General features: G+C 45.6%; 1 protein-coding gene across 2 annotated transcripts in view; it reads right to left on the reverse strand.

The window, feature by feature from the left end:
• Positions 1-27302, reverse strand: part of PTPN14 (protein tyrosine phosphatase non-receptor type 14) — a 191323-nt gene that overhangs the window by 41526 nt on the left and 122495 nt on the right. For both annotated transcript variants that reach the window (XM_062210342.1, XM_062210343.1), the window contains exons 4-9: positions 21939-22036; positions 18505-18572; positions 9746-9816; positions 8759-8846; positions 4349-4437; positions 751-838 (exon numbers count right to left, since the gene is read on the reverse strand). In XM_062210342.1, the coding sequence (XP_062066326.1) occupies positions 751-838; positions 4349-4437; positions 8759-8846; positions 9746-9816; positions 18505-18572; positions 21939-22036 (502 nt within the window). The remainder of the gene's footprint in view (positions 1-750; positions 839-4348; positions 4438-8758; positions 8847-9745; positions 9817-18504; positions 18573-21938; positions 22037-27302) is intronic.

Below are 27302 nucleotides of genomic sequence, written 5' to 3' on the forward strand. Positions count from 1 at the left end.
TGGAGAGAAAAATAATAAGCATTTGTCTGTTGAGATAAACATTTGTCTGGGATTGCTCTGAGCAGGGATACAACCTACCCTCCCTTCATCCCAAGCACACAGTAACCTGGAGGGCCACCAAGCAAACCAACCTGCTAAATTTCGGCAGCCACCACGCTCACAAAGGCCACCAAAAACATGGTGGAAAATGTTGTCTCCTAAAGAACCCTTTGTATCTTTATGGTGGGGGTTACAAGTGCTTTAAAATAAATAACTGGATAGAGGCAGAGCACAGAGTCGACATCAAACTGAAGGCAGTGAGATGCATGAACAGTCTTGGCTCTTGAAGGGGCACTCACTAGGAGGTCACTCAGCTGATTTCAGATTCAGCTTGGACTAGGATAGGAATGAAGATCCAGGTCAGCCAGCAAGAGAACAGGAGACCTGGGGTTATGGGCTGAGGGCTGTACCTGCAGAGCTAAGGAATGCAGCACAGCAGACTGCGTGACCCATCGGAAACACCCAGGGCAGGTGGAGGAGCCCCACCGCTAGGGTCAAAAGTCAGCTTAGCAACCCAGCATTCCAAACAAGGCATCGCACCGTCACTACCCTGAAATGAGTAATGGTAGCACTGGGCAAGCACGAGAATGTCCCTCTTCAATGGAATGTGTGTTCTCTTAAGACAGGGAGAACAAGAAAAGGGTACGTGGAGTTTCTAATTCAAATAGCCAGCTGCTCATGGACCCTGCCTTGTCTGTCCACATTGCTTACCGTGTGAAACAGCACTGTCTCCTCTTTGTTGATGAGCTCCACTATAATAGTCGACTTGTTATGAGTGATATTCCCAATATCGTTCCACCTGGTCAAAAGAAACACAGCTGTGTTAGCCCAGAGACATTCATGCACAAGAAGGTCATCTGCTACAGTCAAGTCTCATTTCGCAAATTGTGATTTAACTGTTTTTTTTTTTTTCAAAGAAACATTCCTTTTCTCCAAAGAGGAAGGTACAGAAAATGCAATACATATCTACTCTAAAAGATCAAAATTCTGAGGCCAGCGCTGTGGCTCACTTGGTTAATCCTCTGCCTGTGGCAACCGGCATCCCATATGGGCGCCAATTCTAGACCTGGTTGCTCCTCTCACAGTCCAGCTCTCTGCTGTGGCCCGGGAGGGCAGTGGAGGATGGCCCAAGTACTTGGGCCTCTGCACCTGCATAGGAGACCAGGAAGAAGCACCTGGCTCCTGGCTTTGGATTGGCGCAGAGCACCAGCCGTAGCAGCCATTTTGGGGGTGAACTAACAGAAGAAAGACCTTTATCTCTGTCTCTCTTTCTCACTGTCTATAACTCTACCTGTCAAATACAAAAAAAAAGATCAAAATTCTATGTAAACCAAAGGTAGCTATCACTGTTCAAGTATTATTTCCTGACTACTAGCTAAAAGGAAAATCAGCAAGGAACTCCTGTGTCCTTTTTGCCCCCCAAATTTCCAGTATTCCCCATGACTCCTGCTTTTCAATGAGAAAAGGGTGCATGATTAAAAAGTCACACGTCCAGGAATCCAGACCAAAGAATCCACATGGGTTCTGTTTTGCCAAGCACTCTACAGAGTGATTATGCCACCTAAAAATACAGGCTTGATGTGCTCATGCCTTTGTGATCTAAGTACACAGATACACCCAAAACCAGATTTCCCCCTTCCCTCTCTCCTCACAGAGACCCTCCCTAAAATGAGACACATCAAAATAAGCAGCAGACAAGGGAAGAGAAGCTACTGCTTCCTATTCTCCTTGGAGCCAATTTATAACCATCTTTTACTACACTGACCCTTGGCTTGGTGGCCCAACTGTTAGTTCCCTGCTTCTGCTTGACCACTCCCTCACACGTCTATTTGGTGCACTTGTACCATCTCCTGCCCAGATAACGCCTTTGGGACTCGGCTCAGGAGCCGCTGTCTAGGAAACACTACCACACTGCCCTCTACCCGCATGCGAGGAGAAGAACCCGCTCTGGCCCTCTCTTGTTGCTGCATATTACCGCTCCTTCCTTCTGTCTCTAGATCTCCAGCCAGACTGTGCTAGACCACACCCAGCACAGGGATTCTGTTTTCTTCATCTCTGTTCCATGCACTGGGCAAAGTGCCTGGCATAGAACACTGAACAAATGCTTGCTGAAAGAATGAAAAGTGATGATACCGACTTCCATGTGGGCCTGGCAGGAGTCGCAGAACAACTCTCCAAGGTGGTCAAGGCAGCTTCTTTTGCTCCTACTTCAGTGATGAGGCCACTTACGTACAATGAGTGCCTGGCTTAGCCACATCCACTCTGTTAGTCAGAGATGGATGAGTCCTACTTCTGATGTCTCCAGAGGTTTCCCCAGGCACCTCTGCATCATGCCAGTACCAAGTACGTTGAAGGACGTGTGTTGGGCAAGCTTCTCTGCAGGCACGCAGGCCAGCCTGCTGCCCGACTCACAGCTCCACCAGGTCACGCCAACATGGACTTGTGGCTACACGGCTCTCAGAACAAGGGCTATGCAGATCCGAGATCCTTGGGTTCCTCTGGCTCCCTTCCTTCAGACCAAGTGCCAACACTCTGGGTACACCCTTGCCCCTACCACATGACTTCACCTAGTGGCACAATTAACACAGCATCATAGCAGAGGTAAAGCCCCATCCTGCAGGGGTTTTAAGTGAAAAGGCTGAGAAGCAGTTCCCAAGGAAACTAAGCAAAACCTGTGAATGGCTTCTGCTGATCAAACATGAAAACTTCTCTTTCCTTCTATTTTTCACCAATAGCTGGTATGTAAGACTTGTTTACTTCTCTGTAGACTCAAGGACAAACTGAAGCCTGAAGCATCAGTTTAACTATGGTGGGACCAAGTGCCTGGAAAGCTTTGAATAGGAAAAAAAACCTTCACTATAACTCTGAATATATTTACCTATTCGTCTCAATTTTTTAAAAAGATTTTATTGTGAGGCATAGTTACAGAGAGAGGTAGAGACAAAAGAAAGAGGTCTCCCTTCCACTGGTTCACTCCCCAAATGGCTGCAATGGCTGGAACTGGGCTGATCAGAAGCCAGGAGCCAGGAGATTCCTCTGGGTCTCTCATGCAGGTTCAGGGGCCCAAGCACTTGGGCCATCCTCTATTGATTTTCCAGGCCATGGCAGAGAGCTGAATTGCAAGAGGAGCAGCTGGGACAAGAACCAGCTACATGGGATGCCGGTGCCGCAGGCAGAGGCTTATTAGCCCACTACACCACAGCACCGGCCCCTTGACTCAATAATTTACACTTTGTGGCAGGCATAGGGAATTGATCCTCTCTCCAAAAAAGTTTATTTTATAGCCCTGAAGATCTCTCTTCCAATTCCTGTTTCAATAATGGCTTTATTCAAAGAGTAAGAGAAAAATCATAAAAAAAAATAATGGCAGCAGGGGGACCAAGGGAAATAAAAGCCAATCAGGAAGCTTTTGGTTGGAAAACCGTCTCCGAATGACCAGCAGTAACTGCTGATGCAGACAATACCCGGCTGGCCAAGACGCACGGCGGGCAGGTGGGCTGTGCTCAGCTCTGAGAGCTCTTTGATCATCTGTCCCAGATGCACAGCTCTGCCTATCAGATGCACACACAGGAGAGCTGCTCTGGCAATAAATAATGGGCCATGTTGTCCTTGGCAGTGAAAGCACACATGCAGTTTTTCAGAGTGGACATCACAATAGAATGCATGGGCCGTGGCACAAAGAGCAAGTTCGTGGACAGATAATGGTAGGGGGCACTCTTCCACCTCCCTACACTGGGTACACTCATGGGAAGTGGAAATGAGGGTGAAACATCAAAATGATAAAAAGTACCAAAGCCCTTTAAGTTATCATAGTAAGTTGATTGCCTTTGCAAAACACACTTTTACAAATAATACTCTTTTGTTAACATAAAAAAATGAGTTGTACTCTTCTAGCACATGTTGTCAGGCAGAGGAGCTGGGACAATAGGAAGCAGCCAGTTTGGATTTAATGACTGGTCCTGGGTAATCCTGTCAAAGGTAGCCAGCAGGAAGCTAACTACAGAGCTGTTTCAAATGAGATTCATAATGCTGAATTCCACTCTTCTGACTCAGTGCAGTTCAACCACATGCCTTCTGGAGTCAGGTAGGAAGACGGGGTTTCCCCTCTCCTAACAGGCCCCCAAGAAAAGTGAAACAAATTTCTCCATAATTGCTTAAATCCCCCAGAGAGCTGATCTTATCTGAGAAGCTCACTTCTGATCCGGAGTGTGACTCTTAAGGCGCCTGGATAACTTCAATGCTCAGTGCAGTTGTCTAGAGTTCCTCAAGGGGGAAAGAAAACAGGCAAGACAAAAGCAAGCAAGACTACCTGTGTATGACTGCTTGTCTTCCAATTCTGTTTCTCACGAAAATGCCCATGAAGAAAATGCCCAGGTGCATACTGTTTCCTTGATTGTCCTGTGTAAGACCAACAAAAAGACACGTGTGATGACCCATGCTCGTCGTGGGGTTATTCACAATAGCCGAGATATGGTGTCAACCTAAGCATCTGTCAACAGGTGAATGAGTAAAGCAAATATGCCATGAATACACAACGGAACACGATGCAGCCTTCAAAAAGGAGGGAACCTTGTCACCTGCGATAACATGGATGAGCCTGGAGGACATCACGTGAAGTGAAATAAGGCAGGCACAGAGAGACAAACAGAAGGGAACATCAGAAAGTTGGTGGAAAATGGAATGAAAAGGAATGTTCATTTTGGCACAACATTTTTGAAATCTATGCATAGTTTTATCATAATATGCATTTCTACAAACTTTCTGAAGACCCCTTTCACCATGTGACCTCAGGTGTAGAATCTAAGAAATTCATTAAAGCAAAGGGTAAAGACACGGTTACTAGGGCCTGGGGAGAGGGGTATAAAGAGATGTCAGCCACAGTATATATCATTTCAGGAAAAGGACCTTTAGCAGATCTATTGCATATCATCATAAATAGAATTATCAATGTTATATTCTTGACAATCAGTGAGATTTTAAATGTTACTACCAAAAAAATTGGTAGGTATATAAGGTCATGTATATGTTAATTAGTTCAATTTAGCCATCCCACAAGGTACACATATTTCCGAACATCGTGTTTTACACAATAAATATAATACAATTTTTATTTGCCAATTAAAATATTAATTTCTGGGCCCAGAGTTGTGGTGCACCAGCTTAAGCCACTTCCTGCAATGCCAGCAAACCACATGAGCGCTGGATGGAGTCTCAGTTGCTCCACTTTCCATCCAGCTCCCAGCTGATGCACCTGGGAATCAGCCGATGCTGGCCCAAGTGGTTGGGCTCCTGCTATCCACAAGGTAGACCTAGATGGCGTTCCAGGCTTCTGGCTTCAGCCTGACCCAGGCCCAGCCATTGCATCTGGAGGAGTAAACCATCAGATGGAGGATCTCTGCCATCTCTTTCTCTGCCTTCCAAATAAAATAAAATCTTTAAAAAATCACTACATTCTTAAAATAAAAAAATTAACTTGTCAATGAAATAGCTCACCAGTGGTCACGCATCGCCTGGCTGCAGCCCCCTGGTGGATAGCACACCCCTTTCTCGCCCACAATGGGCTGAGTCATAGGCAGCATCAGAGAGGAGGCAGCCAGTTGTGGGGGCAGCCCTGGAGGGACTCGTCCCATGGCCTGTCTTAGCGGCCCACATGGATGTAATTTTTTCTTTTTCCCCTCAATTTGTCACTAAGGTTTTCCACTTTTCACATTTTGTTGGCCTTTTGGATTTCCTCTTTACGTGTCTACTGATTTGTATTTTTAACCATAGCTTTTGTTTTGACATCAAAGTTCTATACACATGTAGTCCAAAGAGTTGAGTATTCATTGTGGCTTGTGTAAAGATGCCAACAGGAGGCGTGGCCCCAGCCCCTTCCCCCAGAACTGGCAGCTCTTTTATCCCTTCAAGCCCTCTGCAAGTTTGGGCACCCATGATGTCCGGCCCTCGGAGCAGAGTCTCATCTCAGGGATGTGTTCTCCGATCACTCACTGCCTCCTCTGGTCACTCCTTCTAGAACATGCCACTCGGGTGCTGGATGGTCTCGTTACTCTTCGAGCTCCTGTCCCCCACTTTACGTTACTCTACTTCTAGGTGAGCTTTTCTCCGTTTTTGTCTCTTTGGGTGTCTAAGTTTTCCCTTTCTAAGAGCACATTTCTATTTCCTGAGAGTTCTGTTCTAGGTGTTCCCTCTTAGAAGCACCCTGCTCCTCCCTGGTTTTGATTTACTGTTTAACTCTCAGAGATTCGCTGGACAGCACTCTGAGCAGGAGACTGCTCCCTGCAGGGTCACTGTGTCTTCCAGGCTGCTCCGTTCCCATGGTGAGGGCCTCCGTCACTCCTAATAGGACACAGCCTCGGGTGAGGCTTGGCTTGGGATGCCAAAGGCTGGTGGGTGCGGGGAGGGCACAGAGGGACTGGAGGACTTCCTGCCAGGTGATCTGTGGGGTCCTGTGCTGGGGAACACCACATGTCTTATCTTCACTCTGGTTTTCTGGTCCAGGCAGGCACTTCCAATCTCCTACCTGGTACAGCATAACCTGGCGACTGAGGTTCTGAAAGCAGAGTGGGAACAAGCCTCAGCAGCTCACAGACAAGTTGCCACTCAGGTCCGGGCTTTCAGTAGGGGGAGGTTCCTCTTTCTGGAGGAGTAGGGGGGAGGGGATGCCAGGGCAGAGAAGAGGGGGACCTCTATATTCCCTAGAACACAAGATCCCTTCAAGACACGTAAGCTAGGGCCCCTCTCAACCCACTCCCCAAGGCGTGCCCTAGAACAGGAGCCTTCTAACAGGGACACAGAGAGGGTAAGACAACTGCAGGCAGCAAAAGGGGAAAGAGCGTTAAGAGAAAGCTTGGGGGTGGGGCGAGAGAGAACTGTCCTGGTGCTCCTGAGATGCTGAGACGGTAAGGAATGCTACAGAAGACAGGAGGGACAAGAAGACAGGAGGCGTGGAGATGGAAAAAGAAAAGTCTGCAGGAACACTTCCCTGAGTACCTTCATCACAGCCCAGGCCAGACTCCGGTGGCGGATATGAGAGTAGCTCCCCACAGGGAGGCCACGGGAAATAGAGAAGGGATGCCTGAGGCAGCCACTCCACCAGGACAATGGAGGCACCGCACTGTCAACACTGAAGGGCTCTGAGGCCAGCCTAGGAAAGGACTGCGGTGCCAGAATGTCAATGCATCCCAAGAGCACCATGAACTCTGCCAGTACTGGAGTGACTCGGGCAGCAGGCACACCTGTGTCTGTGGAGGAGGGGGCAGACCTGCTGCAAGGTGCTCTTCCGACCTTGGAAGTCCTTGAGGCACTACTGCAGGGAAAGCCCGCACTCCTGGCGGTGCTGCTCCCTTAGCAATATGGTGACACACTTTCGCTTATTTGCTCGGTACAGACCACAGCACCTCTCCTGGTCTTCCCCTGCTGGCTACTGCCTGCTGTCTCCTGGTGTCTGAGCTGACCACATGACCGCCCCCACAGGTCACCAGGCACCAAGTGATCCGAGGTGGTCCCCTTAGTCATCCACAGCCATGTGGGCAGCTTGTGAGTCAGCAGCGCCTGTCTTCCCACTCAGAGGAAGGCGGGACGTCCCCCTGGATTCCACGGGAGGACACGGCACAAAGTGCACCATGCTGAAGCTCAGTGGGTTTCAACACCACTTCCAATGCCCCCGTTTCCCAGCGCTCAGAATTCTGAAAAACAAACAACACATGACCACTGCTACACTACTAAACCCCCGATTTCCAAGGGTCAAGAAGTCAGTTTTCTAGAAGTGGAGAGAAGTTTACTCTGATTTTTCAATGACCCAAAATATCTTGACTATATATGGGCTGCCGAAATCTAAGTGGGATGCAGATGGGCTTCACAAGGCATGATTGTGAGCAAATTGGATTACAATCCCATGAAGGGCAGCTGTTAGAGAAGCAAGAAAAATTAAACAAATCTAAAAAAGAGCCCTTCAGCTCTTTCCGCAAGCTGTGGCCACCCTGCTCGATGCTTGAGGCACACGGGCAGTTCTCCTTAAGGCAAGAGGCAAGGGCACAGAGCGGGGCAGGGAAGAGATCCATCATAAAACAACCGGTGGAGCCAGCCTGCAGGAGGGTGTCAGTGTCAAAATTAGTGGCGTCTTCCAAATCCCTGGATAAAACTCCTTTGATGGGCAGAGAGAGGAACACGAGCTTGGCTCATGGGGTCTGCTCTGTCAGTGAGCAGGCACCATGACCCCAGACACTTCAGGAGGTAGCTGTGAAGGTGACAAAGAACAGCAACAGTCTCCGGGCTGGGGTCCACATGGCCCCTGGGGGCTACACACCTATCACTGCAAACAGGAAATGCTACCTTACAAACAACGACCCCAGCACCCCACTCACCCACTCACCGAAGAGAGAGTCTGCCTGGGCCCCTGCTGGTACACATGACATTAGCTGCCTACCCTGTTGTATGACCACAGAGGAGCCTTGATGCCTTCCAGGTGTCAGGTGAGCTGGTGTCTGGCATGCTTCCCTATTCGATGAACTGTTCTGCTGAAGACCATGGAAAACCTCAACATCTCTTAGCTCAGAGAAAATGTTTGCTTTACCTAAAGTAAATCAGACTCGCCAACTAAGGTCACAATGCAGTAAGGAGACCACAGATGGCTTCCTGGTCCTCTGCTGTCCATGCTGGTTTTCCAGACACCTGCCCTGTTCTGACAAGGTCAGAGCAGGGGCGGGGCCCAGCACGTTACCTTCACAGGGAAGATTTCCTGTCCAAAGCCGTCCAAACGTTCCACTTCATTGATGTACATAAGCTCCGCTTCTGCTGGCAGGATTCCACTAAAATCAAAACCATGGAAGAGGAGGAAATGGTTAAGTGCACCCACGTCAGTGGAAGATCCTGCCCTCATGCTGCCAAATTCCAGAGCTGCGGTTTAGTTTCTGGGAAGAGCAATCGTTACTCAATGGTGAGGGTCTGGTGCATTACGAGGTAATTCGTTAACACAGTTCCTGGTGGCCTTTTACTCAAAGGGAATAAGAGGAAGCTAAGGTATTTAATGAAGACCGACAGCCTTAATTAATAACACTAAATAATTATTTCAGACATCCCTGTCAATAATACTTCCTGCTTTAAAAAAGGAAAAAAAATTATCTTTTTCTCCCACCTGGGAGAAATCTCCACTACTTAAAACAAAAGGAAAAATGACAAGAAGAGAAGGTTTATGGAGAGGCTGAGGTTTTGGGAGCCTAGTAATTAAGTCAAGGAGCCCAGGACTGCTGCACAGTTCCCTGGGGTGCCATGGGGCGGGGGAGGTTTCTTTTCCACTGGTCCAAAGAGCTCCACATGGCCCCAGTGCCAATCCCCTGGTGCTTCCCTAAGTTCAAGTTTGGGTCTGCACTCTCAACACAGGCAGCTCCAGACTTCACAGATTTGGTAACAGATTTTTTGGAAGTTCACAGAGGGGAATTCTCTTGGCCAACAATTCTACATCTATGTGGGCTTCCTGCTTTGTGGGCGGGGGGTCAGGGATGGGGGAGACAGTGGGTAGGCAAAGAGAAAGGGAAGAGAGAGGAAGACGACAAAGGAAGGAAGGGGGAGAGGAGCAAGGCCCGCAGGCCCCCTTCTCGGGACAGAGGCACACAGCTGAGCCCTGTGCCAGAAGCCAGGGCTCCAGCTGGGACACGAGAGCCTCTGGCCTCCGGATGGTGGACACCTGCCTGCCTTCTGCCTGCCTCACCTGTGGGCTTTGTGCTCCTGGGCCACCTTCTGGGTGAGCTCCTCCAGAACAGCCTCTTCCAGGGCCAAATCCTACAGGAACAGAAAGCACGGGAGGTCAGGAGGGTCTCGCGAGGCAAGTGCTCCTTCAGCAGCTGTCCTGATGAGCCTCCTCTCCGCACTCTCTCCTTACTCCACCAGGTTAAAGGCTGTGACTTTTAAAACTGAGTGTTCAAGGCCAGCGCCCTGGCTCACTTGGATAATCCTCTGCCTGCGGCACCGGCATCCCACGTGAACACCGGGTTCTAGTCCCAGTTGCTCCTCTTCCAGTCCAGCTCTCTGCTGTGGCCCGGGAGGGCAGTGGAGGATGGCCCAAGTGCTTGGGCCTCTGCACCCACATGGGAGACCAGGAGGAAGCACCTGGCTCCTGGCTTCGCATCAGCATAGCTCTGGCTGTAGTGGCCATTTAGGGAGTGAACCAACAGGAGGAAGACCTTTCTCTCTGTCTCCCTCACTGTCTATCTGTCAAATGGAAAAAAAAAAAAAAAACAAACACAAAAACTGAGTGTTCATTCCTGTGGTTAGAAGCAGGCTAGCCATTACACCTTGGGTTATTGCAAGTGTAACTTGGGTTGTCCTCTACAATCTGCAGTGCCTGGGAAGAGCTTTGTTTTGCTTTTCATTTCCTTTCATCCCTATCTACCTGTCTCTCAAAAATGTCTTGCATGTTCAATCCATGGGTTCTGCATCTAAGGATCCCATCAAGTAGGAACTGAAGATACCTGGAAAAACAACCAAGCCAACACTGAGGGTGTTGTCATGTCTTTGTTCCCCAACAATACAATAACTACTTAGCATTTTCACTGTATTAGATATTACTTGTAATCTAGAGATGATTTAAAGTGTGTGAGAGGATGTTTGTAGGTTTGATGCAATACTGTGCCATTCTGAAGGAACCTGAGCATCCGCAGACTATGGTATCCGTGGGGGTCCGGGACCCCATGCCCCATAAATACTGATGTTTAAACTACATGAAGATTTACTCCAACCTAACATTTCATGATAGAAGCCATCCCTTCCAAAATGTGTACTTCAAACTGTAAGAAACATTCTATACCAGATAATTAAATGTGAAAAAGCACTATTCTTTTATAACTGAAAAATGAGGATATAACTATATACTGAAAATTCTAAGTTTTTAGATTCTAAATCTATAGTTCATAAGAGACCCCGGAGAAGACAGAAGGAATCACTGGCAACTCTTGTTTTTCACGTGTTAACTTACTAAGTTACTATTTCCTGTTCAGCCATCCATTGAGATGACTCAGATCATGATAAGAAATAAGCTCAACAGTTTCTGTTTTAGGTTGTGGAAGAACAAAGACACCACAGGGTGGGGCTGGCACTGTGGTGCAGGGGGTCATGTCACCACCTGTGACGACAAAATTCCATTAGAAGCACTGGTTCCAGACCCTGGTTGTTCCCCTTCCAATCCAGTTCCTTGGGAACGAGCCTGGGAAAGCCATGGAAAATGGGCCAAATACTTGGGCCCCTGCCACCCGCATGGGAGACCTGGATGAAATTCTGGGATCCACAGCTGTTGTGGCCATCTGGGAGTGAACCAGCAGATGGAAGATTCTGTCTGTCTCCCTATGTCACACTGCCTTTCAAATAAATAAATCTTAAAACAACAACAACAAAAAAATGGGGCTTATTAACTCAGCTAGGCAGGTGCAACTCAGTACTGAGCAGTAGTCATAACCTGACACTAATTCTGAAAAGCTACCAAAAGTCATGTCTCAACACAAGAAAATTAAGGTAAGGGAAGATCAAAAAGGGTTCTATTTAAACCCCTTTTCCTAGTTTTAGAAATAAAAATGTCCCAAGGTCTCCCTCCCCCCACCCTTACTGCACTCCACTCAGCCACCTCCATCTGTGCCTGGGGCCTCCCTGAGGTATGGGCCCCATCAGGGAGACACGTGAGAGTGGTCCCGTGCATGAATGAAAAATGGTGGCATGCAAGCCTGCACACAGCCGCACACCTGTGGAGCGCCCTGTGTACTTAACTTTGTTCTTTTCTCCGCTGAAGAAATGACATTTGACAAATTCGGTTACTTTGTAAGATCAAACACAGCCATTCATCCCATCTTCCCTCCCCCACCAAAGGAATGCATTCTTCTCTTTGAAAGCCCCAGTGGAAGCAAGCAGAAAGTTTACAGCCTTCCATGGCTCCCCACTGCCAACTCAATTAGGTCAACACCTGGGCCAGGCATTCAGCCCATTCTTCAGAGCGGACCCAGCCTTCCCTCCTAGACCTTCCCTCCCAAGGGTCCACGGCCTCAGGCAAACTCCTCTCCCTTAGCACCAGCTGCTTTTATATCCTCAAACTCATGGCCACCCTTCCTGGGAGAGCCATCCAGTCCCTTTACGCCCCACAAATGTCACCTCATCCTTCAGACACCACTCCCCTCAATGGGGCTTTCCTACCCCTTACCCTCACCCCAGCCAGATGCAAGCCTTTCTGCTCTGGACCTGCCTCTTCTACTCTGTGTCTTGCAGCCCTCCGCACAGCCTGCCTCCTGCATTTCCTGCTTAGTTCGCTGTATGCCCATTGCTTTCCTGTTGGATATTAGGCACTTCAAGGACAGCCATTCCTCTTCACATCACTTAAGGGCTCTAACAGGGCTTTTACTCAACGACAGCTTAGGAACTGTCAAAATATAGTAAGTGATTGATGTTTCTTGAACTGAACTCATTATGCAACATATAATTCCCAGCTCCTCAAATGATACAAAGCTGGTCAATGAGGATTTGTACCTTCTGCCTATCCTCTGTTTATATTAAAAAATATTTGAAAGGCAGGGAGACAGAGATCTCCCATCTGCCAGTCTACTTCTCAAATGTTCTCAACAGCTGGGACTGGGCAAGGCCCAAGCCAGGAGCCATGAACTTAATCCAGGTTTCCCCACATAAGTGGCAGGAGTTCAACGACCTGAGCCATCACCTGCTGCCTCCCAGGGAGCACACTGGCAAGAAGCTAGAATGAAGAGCATAGCTGGGGCTTGAACCCAGGCACTTTGATATGCGATGCAGGACTCTCAAGGGGTGTGTTAACAACTGCACTGGGTATCAGTCCCCGTCAGTTTACACTGTTAGATGAATACAGTGATGCTATCTGGAAAGTTATCTGTTCGCATCACACAGAGACAGAACACTACTACTACTACTACTAACAAGATGACAACTAAATAAATACTTACTGAGACTCTATCACATGATCTCCTTTAGGGCCCCTAAGGACTTACGCTTATGTTACCCTCATGTAAGATGAAAAAAGAAAGCTCTAGGGAGGTTAAGTAATTTGCCCAAGGTCATACACTCTAGCAAGAGTATAGCCAGGATACTGGCACTGCACTATTCGGCAACTGGGCTATGAACCACAGGACACAGAGCACCCAGCACACATGGGGGGAGGTGGGGAGTTAGAGTAGATGCACTTGCTGGGGAAGTGGAGTAGAGGGCAGCAGCCAGACACGCGCATGGACAAGGACTAGCTCTGCCCCGTTATCCTCAGTGTCTGCCGCAGGCCTTCCAAAGGTGATGGAAACATTTCAAGTGGAAGCTGCCCGGCACAGTAGCCACAGACACACATGGCTACCAAGTACCTGCAATGGAGACAGTGAAAGGAAGGAATAGAATTTTCTATTTTATTTAATTAGTTTTAATGTAAACAGCCATCCCTGGCTAGCAGCTCCACCCTGCAGACAGCAATTTTAGATCTCAGATCATCAGTGTTAATTTGTTTGTCTGACAGTGAGGCTGACGAAGTCTGGGTTTCTGAAGTCCCTGATGTGCTTTGAGCCCCACAAACACATAGCCTTGGTAGGGGGGTGGGGCACGTTGCTCAAAGGAACTCCATTACTGCTGTATGGCCCTTTGACCAATCGATGCCTTCACCATCTAAACTCAAATACGCTGCTGTCCTCTTTGAAAACTCTGCATAGCATCCAACCCTATTCTCCTTCTTCAGGCAATGTGGACAAAGGCTTTTAATGAGTGAAGGTGGAAAACAAATGGGAAATTTCTCCATCTCTAATGGCAGTAATTCCATTTGACACAAAAACGTACTCACTATAATCATGTTTGAGTTTCCCTTTCCTCCCAAAAGCACACTAGAAAACATCCTGACTTCTGAGATGTCAGAAATGTTGATTCAAGCCTATCGACACTAACTCCTCGTATGAAATCCTCTGCTAAGCAACATGCTAATTTTTTTTGAATGGAGGTTGATTTCATGGGTAGAATTAGTAAGGCATTAAAAACAGCAGGCACAGAAGATAATACTGTTGTTTTCTGGAAGAGAGTAAGAATACGAATAATAGAGCTATTCATAAAAAGTTAAAGATCTGTATTATTTCCCTAACCTCTAAGAACACGGTGAGCCTGGAATCAATTTAAATTCATCTCATGCAAAGAAAATGGATAAAAACTCCAGTCTTTTTCATCCTAGTCTCTCAAAACTTAAAGCCTTTATTACCAGACACTTGACTTTTCTCCCACATAGCATTTAACTTTCAAAATCTCTTGCAATGCTTTCTTGTTTTTATCTCACTGCTAACACCTAAGTCCTATCTCTTGCCCAGACTAGCAGATTCTGAGCTGACCTCCCTCCTCAATTGGTCTCACTGCTCTAATCCAGCAGTTCTCAAAGTGCAGGACCTGCAAAGCCCTAGAAGGAGCCCCTGGCCTCTTAACTGCTCAGAGGCTCTCAGCTTCAGCCAAGACTCCCCTCTGACACCATCGAGCTGCAGTCAGTCTGGCCAGTGGACTCTCCCAACCACTCAGGGGACCTCAGCTCTTCTCTGCCTTAATCATTTCTTGCTTCTCGTCTGTGCCTGACACAACCCTGCCATCCGTTAAGACACAGCTCACACTCCATTAGTCTTTAAGCCTTCCCTAATCCCCAAGTACAGGTGACCTCTCACCACATAAAATCCCGTGTACGTGATTGCACTTGGCATTGCCTTCTGATTTTGCAAACTCCCTATTTACCCAACCACACTGTACTCTCCTTGTGAGTGTCAAGTCTTCTATAATTTTATCCCTTAGGTATTAGCTACCCATATCAGTGCTTTGGATGAAACAGTGGATCAGAAAAACAAGCAATGAATGATTCTGATATCCAGAATCAGAGCCGGAATGTTAGATTGCTTTTAGTTTTTCCCTAAGATGGCTTTTCGGATGTTTGAGTTCTTGCTCATTGAAACTTCTCAAATACACTGAAGCTATCAAACAACCATCAACCAGAGATTGCCCAGGAGTTAAAAACCCAGTCTCACATCTAATCCAACACCAGAAGGGGCATTTTACTGCATTCATTTCATGGGACAAGCTCTTGTGAGCATGAGTATGTGCTAGACAACAATGGACAAGATGGAGAGGCTCCCTCAGGGCATTCTAGCTGACAATAAAAACATAAGTAGGGAAGAGGGGGCAATTTCAGGTACTGAAAGAGCTCTGAAATATGCACTTACATGCACACACACACACAGTGATTCAACAGGAAGTGGTTAATGGCTCAGGTAAGCTAGGTAGGTGGTCAAGAAAAGGAAGATACTTGGATGCAGATCAAAATGGCACAGAGCAAAGGAGCAGAGCCTTGCAGATAGAGGAAACCCAGTGGAAAGCCTCTGGGGTGGGAACAGGCTCAGTGTGTTCAGAAAGGAAGACAGTAGAGCACTAGAGGGGAAGAGAGTGATGGGCAGGGGGAGCATGGCAGCAGTTTCTTCCACCATCTTCTTTTTATTGGCAAACAGCACACTGTGATGGGGTACACTGCAATGATTCAATACATGTGGCACTGCAGAATGAGCAAATCAGGCAGATTAACACAGGCATCACCCCACTTACTTGTTCTTGTGTGTGTGTGTGTGTGTGTGTAAGGAACCTTTAAAATCTACTCTTTAAGCAATTTTGAAATGTACATAATTAGTTAAGTGCAGTCACCTTGTTGTGTAAGAGAGCACCAGACTGCATTCCTGCTACATAACTGAAACTGTTCCCTGGACCAAATTCTGTCCCCTCCAGCATCCCTTCACCTCCACAAACCCCTATTCTATTCTCCACTTCTAAGAGTCCCAGTTTTCGATTCCACATAAAAGTGAGATCATGCAATGGTTTTCCTTCTGTGCCCGATTTATTTCACCAAGCATAATGTCCTCTAGAAGCACTCGTGTTGTGGCAAATGATAAAACTGCATTCTCTTTTAAGGCTGAAGAGTATTCCATTATTTTTGCAAACCATTTTTAATCCATTCATCAGTTTATGGACACCCAGGTTGTTTGCATATCTTAGCTACTTTGAATACTGCCAAAATAAACATGTGAGTGCAGACATCTCTTTGACATACTGATTTGTTTCTTTGGATTTACACCAGAAATGGAACTGATAAATCCAAACATAATTCTCTCTTTAGTTTTTTTTGAGAACTGGTGACTATTTCCCATGATGGCTATATTAATATACTGTCCTACCTATAAGGTACAAGAGGACATTTTCCCCAAGTTCGTTCTTTCTCTTTTTTAAGGCAGAAAGAGAGAGAGAGAGAGAGAGAGAGAGAGAGAGAGAGAGATCCTCCACCAGCTGGTCCACACCCCAAATAGCCATAAAAGACAGAGCCAGGCCAGGCCAGGGCAAGGAGCCAGGTCTCCCAAGTGGATGCAGGTACTCAAGGACTTGGGTCATCCTTCATTGCCCTCCAAGACCCACCAGCAGGGAGCTGGACTGGAGCGGAGCAGCCAGGACTCAAACTGGCACTCACATGGGATGCCGACACTGCAAGCAGTGGCTCAACCCTTACAGCTACAGCATTGGCTACCCCCTCCCTCCATTCTTTCAACACTTGCTTTCTTCCATTGTTTTGATACTAGCTGTTCTAACAGGTATAAATGATATCTCATCATGGTTTTGTCTCCCTGATGATTAGTGATATTAAGCATTTTTTAATGTATCTGTTGGCCTTCTGTGTGTCTTCTTTTGAGAAATGTCTATTCAGGTTCTTTGTTCATTTTTTAATTTGGGTTGTTTTCTTGATATCAAGCAGTCTGAGTTCTTTATAGATGCTGGATCTGATATTTTTATCTGATGTATAATATGCAGATTATTTTCTCCCATTGTTTCTTCATTTTGATTGTTTCCTTTGCTATGCGAAAGTTTTCAGTTTGATGCAATTCTATTTTTATTGTCTGTGCTTTGGGGGTCATACATAAGAAATCACTGCCCAGACCAATGTATCATTTTCCCTGTGCTTTCTTCTAATAATTGTAGTTTCGGCCAGCACTGCAGCTCACTAGGCTAATCCTCCGCCTGTGGCGTCAGCACCCCGGGTTCTAGTTCCAGTTGGGGCACCGGATTCTGTCCTGGCTGCTCCTCTTCCAGTCAAGCTCTCTGCTGTGGCCTGTGAGGGCAGTGGAGGATGGCCCAAGTGCTTGGGCCCTGCCCCCACATAGGAGACCAGGAGAAGCACCTGGCTCCTGGCTTCAGATCAGCACAGCGTGCCGGCCGCAACGTGCTGGCCATAGCGGCCACTTGGGGGTGAACCAACGGAAAAAGGAAGACCTTTCTCTCTGTCTCTCTCTCTCTCACTGTCTAACTCTGCTTGTTTAAAAAAAAAAAAAAAATTGTAGCTTCAGGTCTTAAGCCTCTTACCCATTTTGAGTTGATTATTACATAATGGGTAACATAAAGATCCAACTGCATTCCTGTTCATGTCCACACCCAGCTTTCTCAACATCATTTATTAAATGATCTCTCATTTTATAATTTTGGCCCCTTAGTGAAAGAACAACTGACCATAGGTGGGTGGGTTTATTTCTGGGTTCTGTGGCCTAATCCCATTGGTCAACATCTTTGTTTACATACCAGTACCACACTATGATGGGTACTACAGCTCAGTAATACAGTTACAGTAATACAGTCTGGTAGTATGATGAGCCCAGCTTTGTTCTTTCTGCTCAAGATTATTTTGGCTATTTGGAGTTTTTTGTGGTTCCATACAAGTTCTAGGATTGCTGTTTTTAATTTCTGTGAAGAATAATGTTAGAATTTTTATAGGGACTGCACTGAATCTCTATATCATTTTGTGTAGTATGGACATGTTACATTACTGATCTTTCCCTGAAAGCAGGGTGTTTTTCCATTGGTATCATCTATCATTTCTTTTATCAGTGATTTATAGCTTTTAATATAAAGGTCTTTCACCTCCTGGTTAAATTCACTCCTGAGTATTGTGGGGGGGGGGTGCTGTTGTAAATGGATTGGTTTTTAGCCACTCTCTGCATTCCTATTCAGCAAGATCCTGGAAGCCCCAGCCAAAACAACTGAGCAAGAAAAAGAAATAAAATGCACCCAAACAGAAGAAGAAGTGAAATTGTCCCTGCTGGCTGACAATATAAACTTATATATAGGAAACCCAAAGGACCTCACAAAACTTATAGAACTGATAAATTATGTAAAGCTACAAGTTACAAAATGCACATAAAGAAATCAACAGAGGTCTTCCATATTAACAAGAAATTAACAGGAAATCAGGAAAGTGTCATGAGGCAGGAGACGGTATCTTTACTACTGAGTCTCAGTATGTTTTTTTAAAGTTTTGATCCATTTCCTTTCAGGGAATATGTACACTTAAATCCTCTGAGATTTTCAAAAGGAAAAATCAAAGATCCAAAGAAGGTAGAAAATTCAGCAAAAAACAAAACACAAAACAGCAGTTACACTTACCATAGGAAACAGCACATACTCTCTGAGGAAATCTTGAGAATCAAATTGATGATAGTCTCCAAAATCAGCTAGGAAGAAAAGAAGGGCGAGGCATAGTGTTTACTGTGTGAAATTTAGAATGGAGTAAAATACATCTATCATCACATTTATTTTTCCTACTTTGTCCTATTTTTGCATTATTAACCAAAATTAATACCAAGAAGTGTTCGATAGTTATCATTTTCACCTAGCAATACTGTAAATATCAGCATGTGAGCACTACTACATAATTTTCAAAAAGAATGGGGAAATGTGAAAGCGATTCCTATAGGCTATTTTAAAACATTAAAACAAATATATATTTATCTGTTTGTTAAATACTCATCAATTTGTTTTAAGAATATCTGCCAAGGGGACTTTTATACTCAAGATTCGTTTGGAGAACTAAAGATGTCAAACCCATCTGCATCTTTTCACAGGTTTGCAGCTGGAAATTCCCCCTGTGAGCTACCCTTGGACGGCAGACTCTATACCTCCTAAACAACGGCACATGTTGCAAGATGCCACAAACGCCACATTGTCCTTTTCTCATCTCACTATGGTACGTCTGAGCAAAAGCAAACAATACAGAGAACCGACATAATAAATATATAAATGTATTGCTTTTTATCTATTTCACTCTGTCACACCCACACACACACACACACACACACACAAGCGCTATGTGAAATTTTAACTTCCTGGGAAAGATTTAACATCTGATAGACATGGACTCAGGTATCTTGAAGGGCAGTTATCAATATAGAATGAAAGGAAACACAGAGAGGACCAAGGTCAACGTGAGGAAGCTGCTGAGACAGCAACTGTACAAATCTCATCAGCAGCCAGGTGCCGCAGTGCAGGGGAGCGGAAGTCACTGTCTCTGCTTCCTTTTAACGTGAGTGATCAGTTGTCACATTCCATTACAGCTGCCATTTCTGTTAGCGTTCCCTTTCTAATGAACCAATGAGGGTTCTCAGCAGAATCGTTTTAAAATAATGATTATATAATTCAATTAGTATTGTCTATGTGTTACACTGTGCTATTATGTTCACATATTATATCTATGTTACACAATTATTACTTACTTTATTTTAAAAATAGTATAGCTAGAAGAGGTTTCATCACACTGAATGCCAGCTTCAAAGACCCAATAGAAAAAGAAAACCAATTTCCAGAACATCTGTATTAAGCCTAATGAGTAGGGAGAGTAAAGGAAGCTAACAGCAGAGAAAGCCTCTGAAAAGGAAAGACCCACTCACGGTGAGGGACCTACTAGATCTTCTGTCTCCTCTCTTAATGGTGCCTCCACTGTCTCAGTGAGGCTACCACTGGCTTTTCTACCTGAACTGCTCAGTGCTTCTTCCCCTTCCAGCCTTTAAAGAGACAGATGCGATATGACACAGTTTGTCTGTTTCCATCCACAGTAACAACTGTACAGAAATCGCACATGTAACAGTACCCACTAAATATTCCCGGATGAAAGGGGACAAAGGAGGGCTCTTTGGACATCTAGAACCCAAAGGTTTGCCTTCAGTTCAGAGTGTGGCATGAAAAGGTCAGTCCACAGCTGCCAAGACAGCAGTGCACATGGTGGGGACTCAGCTGCTGATGGGCTGACACTCAGACATTGCTGATTTTCAAGAAAATAATGATAGAAAGGGAAATAAGTTTCTTTTCAAACACTGTATTACTATCTTCTTATTTTCAATATAACTAAATGCAGGTAAGCCACAAATCCAGAAACAGCAAGGTATAAATACACATAAAAATACACAGACATCTGGGGCTGGCATTGTGGTGCAGTGGGTTAAGCCACTGCCTGTGAGGCTGGCATTCCACACAAGTGCCAGTTCAAGTCCCAGCTGTTTACTTCCCACCCAGTTCCCTGCCAGTGTGCTGGGAAAGCAGCAGAAGATGGCACTCCTCTGCCACCCCATGGGAGACCTGGATGAAACTCCAGGCTCCTGGCTCTGGCCTGCCCCAGTCAAGCTGTTGGGGCCACTGGGGAGTAAACCAACAGAAGACCTCTCCCGCTCCATGCCTTCCAAATAAACAATTCTTAAAAAAGAAAGAAAGAGAGAAAGAGAGAAAGAGAGAAAGAGAGAAAGAGAGAGAGAGAGAGAGAGAGAGAGAGAGAGAGAGAGAGAGAAAGAAAGAAAGAAAGAAAGAAAGAAAGAAAGAAAGAAAGAAAGAAAGAAAGAAAGAAAGAAAGAAACTAGACATCACAATTTAAAGAAGCTAAAAAGTGGCTATCTAACAAATCTAAATAGGACAGGCTGAAAGGTACATTCACTTCAATACAAATTTGTTGCAATAGTGGATTTTGAATTTATCTCTCTAACTGTATTAGAATAAATTACAGTACAGGCCGGCACTGCAGCTCACTAGGTTAATTCTCCGCCTGTGGAGCCGGCACACCAGGTTCTAGTCCCGGTTGGGGCGCCGGATTCTGTCCCGGTTGCCCCTCTTCCAGTCCAGCTCTCTGCTGTGGCCCAGGAGTGCAGTGGAGGAGCGCGGTGCGCCGGCCACAGCGCCCCAACAGCAGCGGCCATTGTGGGGTGAACCAACGGAAAAAGGAAGACCTTTCTCTCTTTCTTTCTCACTGTCCACTCTGCCTGTCAAAAATAAATAAATAAATAAAAATAAATTACAGTACAACATTTAAAGCTCTCACAACTGAAGCAGGCATTGTAGGTTAAGTTGCTGCTCTGAATACCCACTTCCAGTATGAGAGTGCCTGGGTTGAGTCCTGGTGCTTCTGATCCAGCTTCCTGCTAATATGCCTAGGAGGTTGTGGATGATGGTCCAAGGACTGGGTTCCTGTTATCCATGTCGGACACTGGAAGGAGTTCCTAGTTCAGTCTGGCCAACTTTCTGCTGTTGCGAACAGTTAGGGAGTGAACCAGCAGATGGAAGATTTTTTTTCTCTGTGTCTCTCTGTCTCTCTCTCCCCCTTCTTCCCTCCCTGCTTCCTCCTCCCTCTCTCACAATGCCTTTCAAATAAATAAGTACATCTTTTTTAAAAAGGCCATCTAACTTGACACTGTTATGACAGTCATACATTCATAGCCTCAAGCCACAGAATATGACCACATGGTGCAGTGGAATAATTGTGAGAAAAATGTCCCACAAGCCCTGAGATGCAGCTTTAATTAAAGACAGGATAAAAGCAATTTCCTCAAATAAAATTGTAATTATATAAGCATGAGCAGTTTGCACAGAGCTTTGAGAAATCTCCCACCGTGCCACCAAAAAATCACTAAGTTTGCATTTTTGCTGAGATACCTTAAAATGGAAAGGGAGCATGACTGAGAGATCCTTTGAGTCGATCTAACTTTGGACTCTGAGGGGTCAGCAACATCACGGTCACACAGGAAACGCAGTCTGGCACACTGGTCCTCACTGCACCTTACCTTGCACGGCTAAGCCGGCCAGCCGGATCACCTGCTCCAACGTACACCGCAGGCGCCCTTCAAGCACGTCCTTTTTGACTTGCAGGTAATACTGATATCTGTTTGTGGAAATAGAGGAACAAGCAAATTTATAAGCACATACTTGAACCATAAGAGAGTGCTTTTAAAAGTTTGCAAAAAAAAGGGGGGGATTAAAAAAGCTTATTTTGTTGCGAAAAATTTGAAACCCATGCATGTGAGGGAGTCTTCATCAAGCTCGTGAAAAATGTGGACTGTTAAAAAATGACACATGGACTTCAAAAAACTCTTGCACCACAGTGAACACATCTTTTAATTTTATTTTCTGTTAACTTTCTGAAGAACCCTCATATCCAAACCTCATGGGCACAGTAGGACACACAGGTGATGCCAATGAAGGCCACCTTTACAAAGGGTGGAAGTGACCTCTGTCTGTGTTTACCTTTGTCTGATGCAGCAGGTGTTGCATCCCATTCCCTCTGCGTCAGAGAGTATGCCCGTCAAATCACTTACTTGTGGGTCAGCAGGATGAGCTACTGATAAAGATCAGATCTTTGTACCATAGCATCCAAAACGAAAACGCTCATCTGCCCCTGGACACCCACAATGACACAACTGCCAAAGCCATACTGGACAACATACATTCATAAAGAGACCCAAGAAACACAGCATCTTTCAAACGTAAAACCTGGGTAGTACACACCACAAGGAGGCCAGACTATTAGGACATGTGGAAAAGGGTACATTAAGCTTTTCAGAGCTGGGCTTCACCTTACAAATCTGTAAACCATAAAATATCACCCATTGCAACTATCCAGCCTGAAGTAGATTTTCCAATCAGTAAGTGCAGAGGGACAGAATGTGTCCATACGCAGCATCAAGCCACAGGCCAGACAACAGTACTCAGATACAAACACAGCCACTGTTTCCTCGCCAACAAAATCTCACTCTTCCAATTACCCAAATGTGGAATCTCCTCATCATAGACTTTTACACCTGAGGACTCCACATTCCCTGACCATAAAAAATTCAAGAGTTACAGAGCAACGAGGAGAGACAGAGACAGATCTTCCATCTGCTGGTTCACTCCCCCAAATGGCTGCAACGGCTGGGGCTGGGCCAGGCCAAAGCCAGGAGCTTCTTCCGGGTCTCCCACGTGGGTACAGGAGACTAAGGACTTGGGCCATCCTCTGCTGCTTTCCCAGGCGCAGTTACAGGGAGCTGAATTGGAAGTGGAGCACAAAGGACTCAAACCAGCAAGCAGATATAGGATCCGGCTTTTCAGGCAGCAGCTTAATCTGCTATACCACAATGCTGGCCTTTTCCCTTTTTATTTTTTTAAAGACTTATTTTATTCCTACTTTGATTATTTAACCTGAGAAATTAATAATCATTTCAGATTTCACCAATCAGTAATTTCCTTTTTTTTTTTTTTTTGACAGGCAGAGTTAGACAGTGAGAGAGAGAGAGAAAGGTCTTCCTTCTGTTGGCCCACCCCCTAAATGGCCACTACAGCCGAAATGCTACGCCACTCTGAAGCCAGGAGCCAGGTGCTTCCTCCTGGTCTCCATGCAGGTGCAGGGCCCAAGCACTTGGGCCATCCTCCACTGTCTTCCCGGGCCACAGCAGAGAGCTGGACTGGAAGAGGAGCAACCAGGACAGAATCTGGCACCTCAACTGGGACTGGAACCCGGGGTGCCAGCACCGCAGGCAGGAGATTAGGAAAGCGAGCTGCGGCGCCGGCATAATCAGTAATTTCAATTCTTGCCTCCATCGTCTGACTACATGAATGAAAAGTGTGTAACAATAGCTTCCACTGGCTTTTAGAGAAATTTTTTTGCGTCCATGCATGCCTGCTGGGGCACTCATGAGCTCAGGGGACACTGCTCTGTCTTCACAGTCATGACAGCCTCACAATCCATAACCTTCTACCCAGCTAAGCCCCAACAAACAGGAACAGAGATTCACCTAAGAATTCACATTTGGAAGTCTTTTGATGGGAATGATGTCATAGTGCTGCTGTTTTTGAACGGGCACAAACTCATAAGGAGGAAACATTAGGGAGGGGAATTTTTAAACATGGTGCGAAGTTAAAGGCCCTTTGTGTGTGTGTGTGTGTGTGTGTGTTTTAGGGAGTCTGCTGCAAAAATATGCGATGGTAGGAAAGGGGGAAGTCAAGACCTGACTCTTCACAGAAGAGAATCAGACTAAATGACAACATTCTGAAGCAATGATTTTATATGAATTTAAAGAAACATTACAAGAGAAAACCAAAATATCCAAGACTAAATAATTCTCAGAGTAACTATGCCACATGACTACTTTCTGGCTTGCTTTTCTTCCTGGTTCGCTACACTCAGGTCTCCAGCCCAGGTGAATTTTCAGATGTTTCACCCAAGGTGAGTTAACACTGCAGAAGGAGGACCCCATGCATTCCTATGGTCCAGTTTCCACTGTTGTTTGCTTGTCTCCCATTGCAAACGGAAACAGAACTGAGCTGAAAATCTAACATCAAACATCTCAGGTTCCACAGTTTTTCACCCAGCAAACCAGGAACTCCATCAAAAATGCTTTCTGTTAGCACCTGTGCATCAAGAAATGTACACCCTGGAGTGGGCATTTGGTGTAGTGGGTAAGGTACCACTTGGCCACTTGGGACACTCACATCCTTTATCTGATTGCCTGGGTTTGAGTCCTGGCTCTGTTTCCAATTCCAGCTTCCTGTCAATCGGCATGCTGGGAGGCAACAGCGATGATTCAAGTACCTGGGCTCCTGCCACCCACAAGGGAAACTCGGTGGAGTTCTGAGTTCCAGGCTTCAGCCTGGCCAGCCTTGGCCACTACAGGCATTTGGGGGAGTGAAAACAGGAGATGGGGATTTCTGTCTGTCCCTCTGCCTTTCAAATAAAATGCTTGTTTAAAAAGATTTATTTATTTAAAAAGGCAAAGTTACAGAGAGAAAGAGAGGAAGAGAGAGAGAGATCTTCCAAATACAAACAAAATAACCCAAAAGTATGCAAAAGCGGAATCTCAGGATGTGAAGGAGCCCTATCGAAGAAGGAAAAGTACAATGGAATTCTCAAAATGAACAAACCAGAAAACGAAGTCTTGAGGTAGGAAAGGATGCTGAAGCTCACCTACTGCCACAATGTTTCATACATTCCACTCTGTCTTTGCTTTTTCAGTGGCTCTGACTTATTTTCTGTTCTACAAGCCCAGGAGACAGATGGACTGTGACACGTACTTATTAAGCACTGCCTGAGAGCACAGATCTACCAAATGCCAGGGGCCATCCTGCAGGGAGCAAAGACAGAGTCTGCCATATGGAGATGCCCACCGGCTCAGATCACTGCTGCCATGTTTTTTAATGCACTATCTACAGGTTAAGTGTTTAACAACCAAGACATACAACACTTTAAAAGGTGTTATCCTGGCATAGTCTGCCAGAGCTACAGCTTTTTCACTCGTCACCTTGGAGGTGAAAATGATCACCTATGATCATTTATTAGCGATCTGGCTTCCTTTGGGAATAGATTACCAATCAAGTTATCAGCAGGATCCAGCAAAATAGTAGTTCTAGTTTTTCTTATCTGGCTGTTCCCGGCTTTCATCTATAGCTCTCTCTTCTCTAATACAGAAGCAAGTTCTACTGCAGGTCCATACTAACCTAGGAAGCAGTGAACACAATCCAGTAGCAAGGAACACCAGGAGAGATCCTTGCCATTTAGGCTGGGTGTAGGCTTGGTTTGTGCCGGGATATAAAACCGAGGAGCTAAAAAAAAAAAAAAAGCACTGCTCTCTTCTGGAAGCCACCCAGACTATAAGAGACGTTGAACATCAGTCATAACACGGTGCTCATGCCACATGAGACTACAGGTTTAACTACTGCAGTCTGCAGAAACAAGAGTGAAATTAAGACCACCTTGGAAATTGGTTCTTTTGCTCTTGCACAGAAGGCACTTTTATAAAATACAGAAATTCTATGGGATATGAAGACTAAATTAGAGAACACAAACTGAAGTTCTATTTTTAGAATGCTTGGTTTTGCTTATTTTTGATTAGAGATTCAATTATAACACCAGTAAAATGTAACAGTGGAGTCTATTTTGGAAACATGCAATTTCACAGAAGTATACTCCACCCTGTCATAGCTTTGGGTGGAGAGGAAAGGGGAAAAAAAAAAAAAAAAAAAACAAAACAAGTCTCATGCCAGGAAAGTAAGTATTTGCCAACTTTCCAAAGAGATCCTCTTTGAAAACCCAAGTTCCCAAGGAAAACTTTTTAATATTTTTCATATTCAAAGACCTGAAAATAGTCCATCTGACTGGTGAAGCCCAAAGAATGGTTCTGGGTTAGGATTCTATTCTCTCTCTAGGGATTGGTGAACATAATTCTAACTGCTGAATAAAGGCAAAATTTCTATTTTCAAATTTTCTTTTTGTTTTCAGTCTAAAGAGAAGACTCATTTGTTGATTAAATGCAGGTTAACCTGGATAAATTTGAAACAGTTTTGTGATCATCCACGTCATTAAGGATCACAATGGAGCTGACAGATGTTGAGGCCTCACTGATCTGGAATGTTCCCACAGCAGAGTGAGAAAATACATAACTTTTCCAAGTTCCTTCTTCCCCTGAAATTTTAAAAAGGAAGTTTCCAAAAGCCCACAAGGGGACCAGGTACTGTGGCACAGGGGATTATGACAGCTACCTCGCTCCCTCTCTGACTCTGCCATTCAAATAAAATAAATATATAAACCTTGTTTTAAAGGCCATCCTAGGTCACATCGACAGAGCATTCAGAACTCTTAATAAGTATCAAAGAACTGCTTCAAAACTACACCCCGTAATATCCTCAACCCTTAGATATGTGGTGCCAAGACCTTTAATCACTCTTTTTAGTTGATATATGAGGAACTTACCTAAGCGTGTATGCAAGTGAGTTCTACCTGCAGGTCTGTTCATCTTCGAAGATGAAGAAGCTCCGTGTGGTGCTCTCCAGGCATGGGAGGCACTACCACAGCACCACAAGGAAGGTGTGAGGAGCTCAGAGGCCACGTAAGTGCTGCTTTTAAAAACTTATCTTGGGGCCAGTGCCATGGCGCACTAGGTTAATCCTCCGCCTGCGGCGCACGCATCCTATATGGGCTCCAGGTTCTAGCCCTGGTTGCTCCTCTTCGAGTCCCGCTCTCTGCTGTGGCCTGGGAGGGCAGTGGAGGATGGCCCAGGTGCTTGGGCTCCTGCACCCCCATGAGAGACCAGGAGGAAGCACCTGCTCCTGGCTTCGGATCGGCATAGCTCCAGCCATTGCAGCCATTTGGGGAGTGAACCAACGGAAGGAAGACCTTT

This window comes from Lepus europaeus, chromosome 14 (assembly GCF_033115175.1).
Source record: "Lepus europaeus isolate LE1 chromosome 14, mLepTim1.pri, whole genome shotgun sequence".
NCBI lineage: Eukaryota > Metazoa > Chordata > Mammalia > Lagomorpha > Leporidae > Lepus > Lepus europaeus.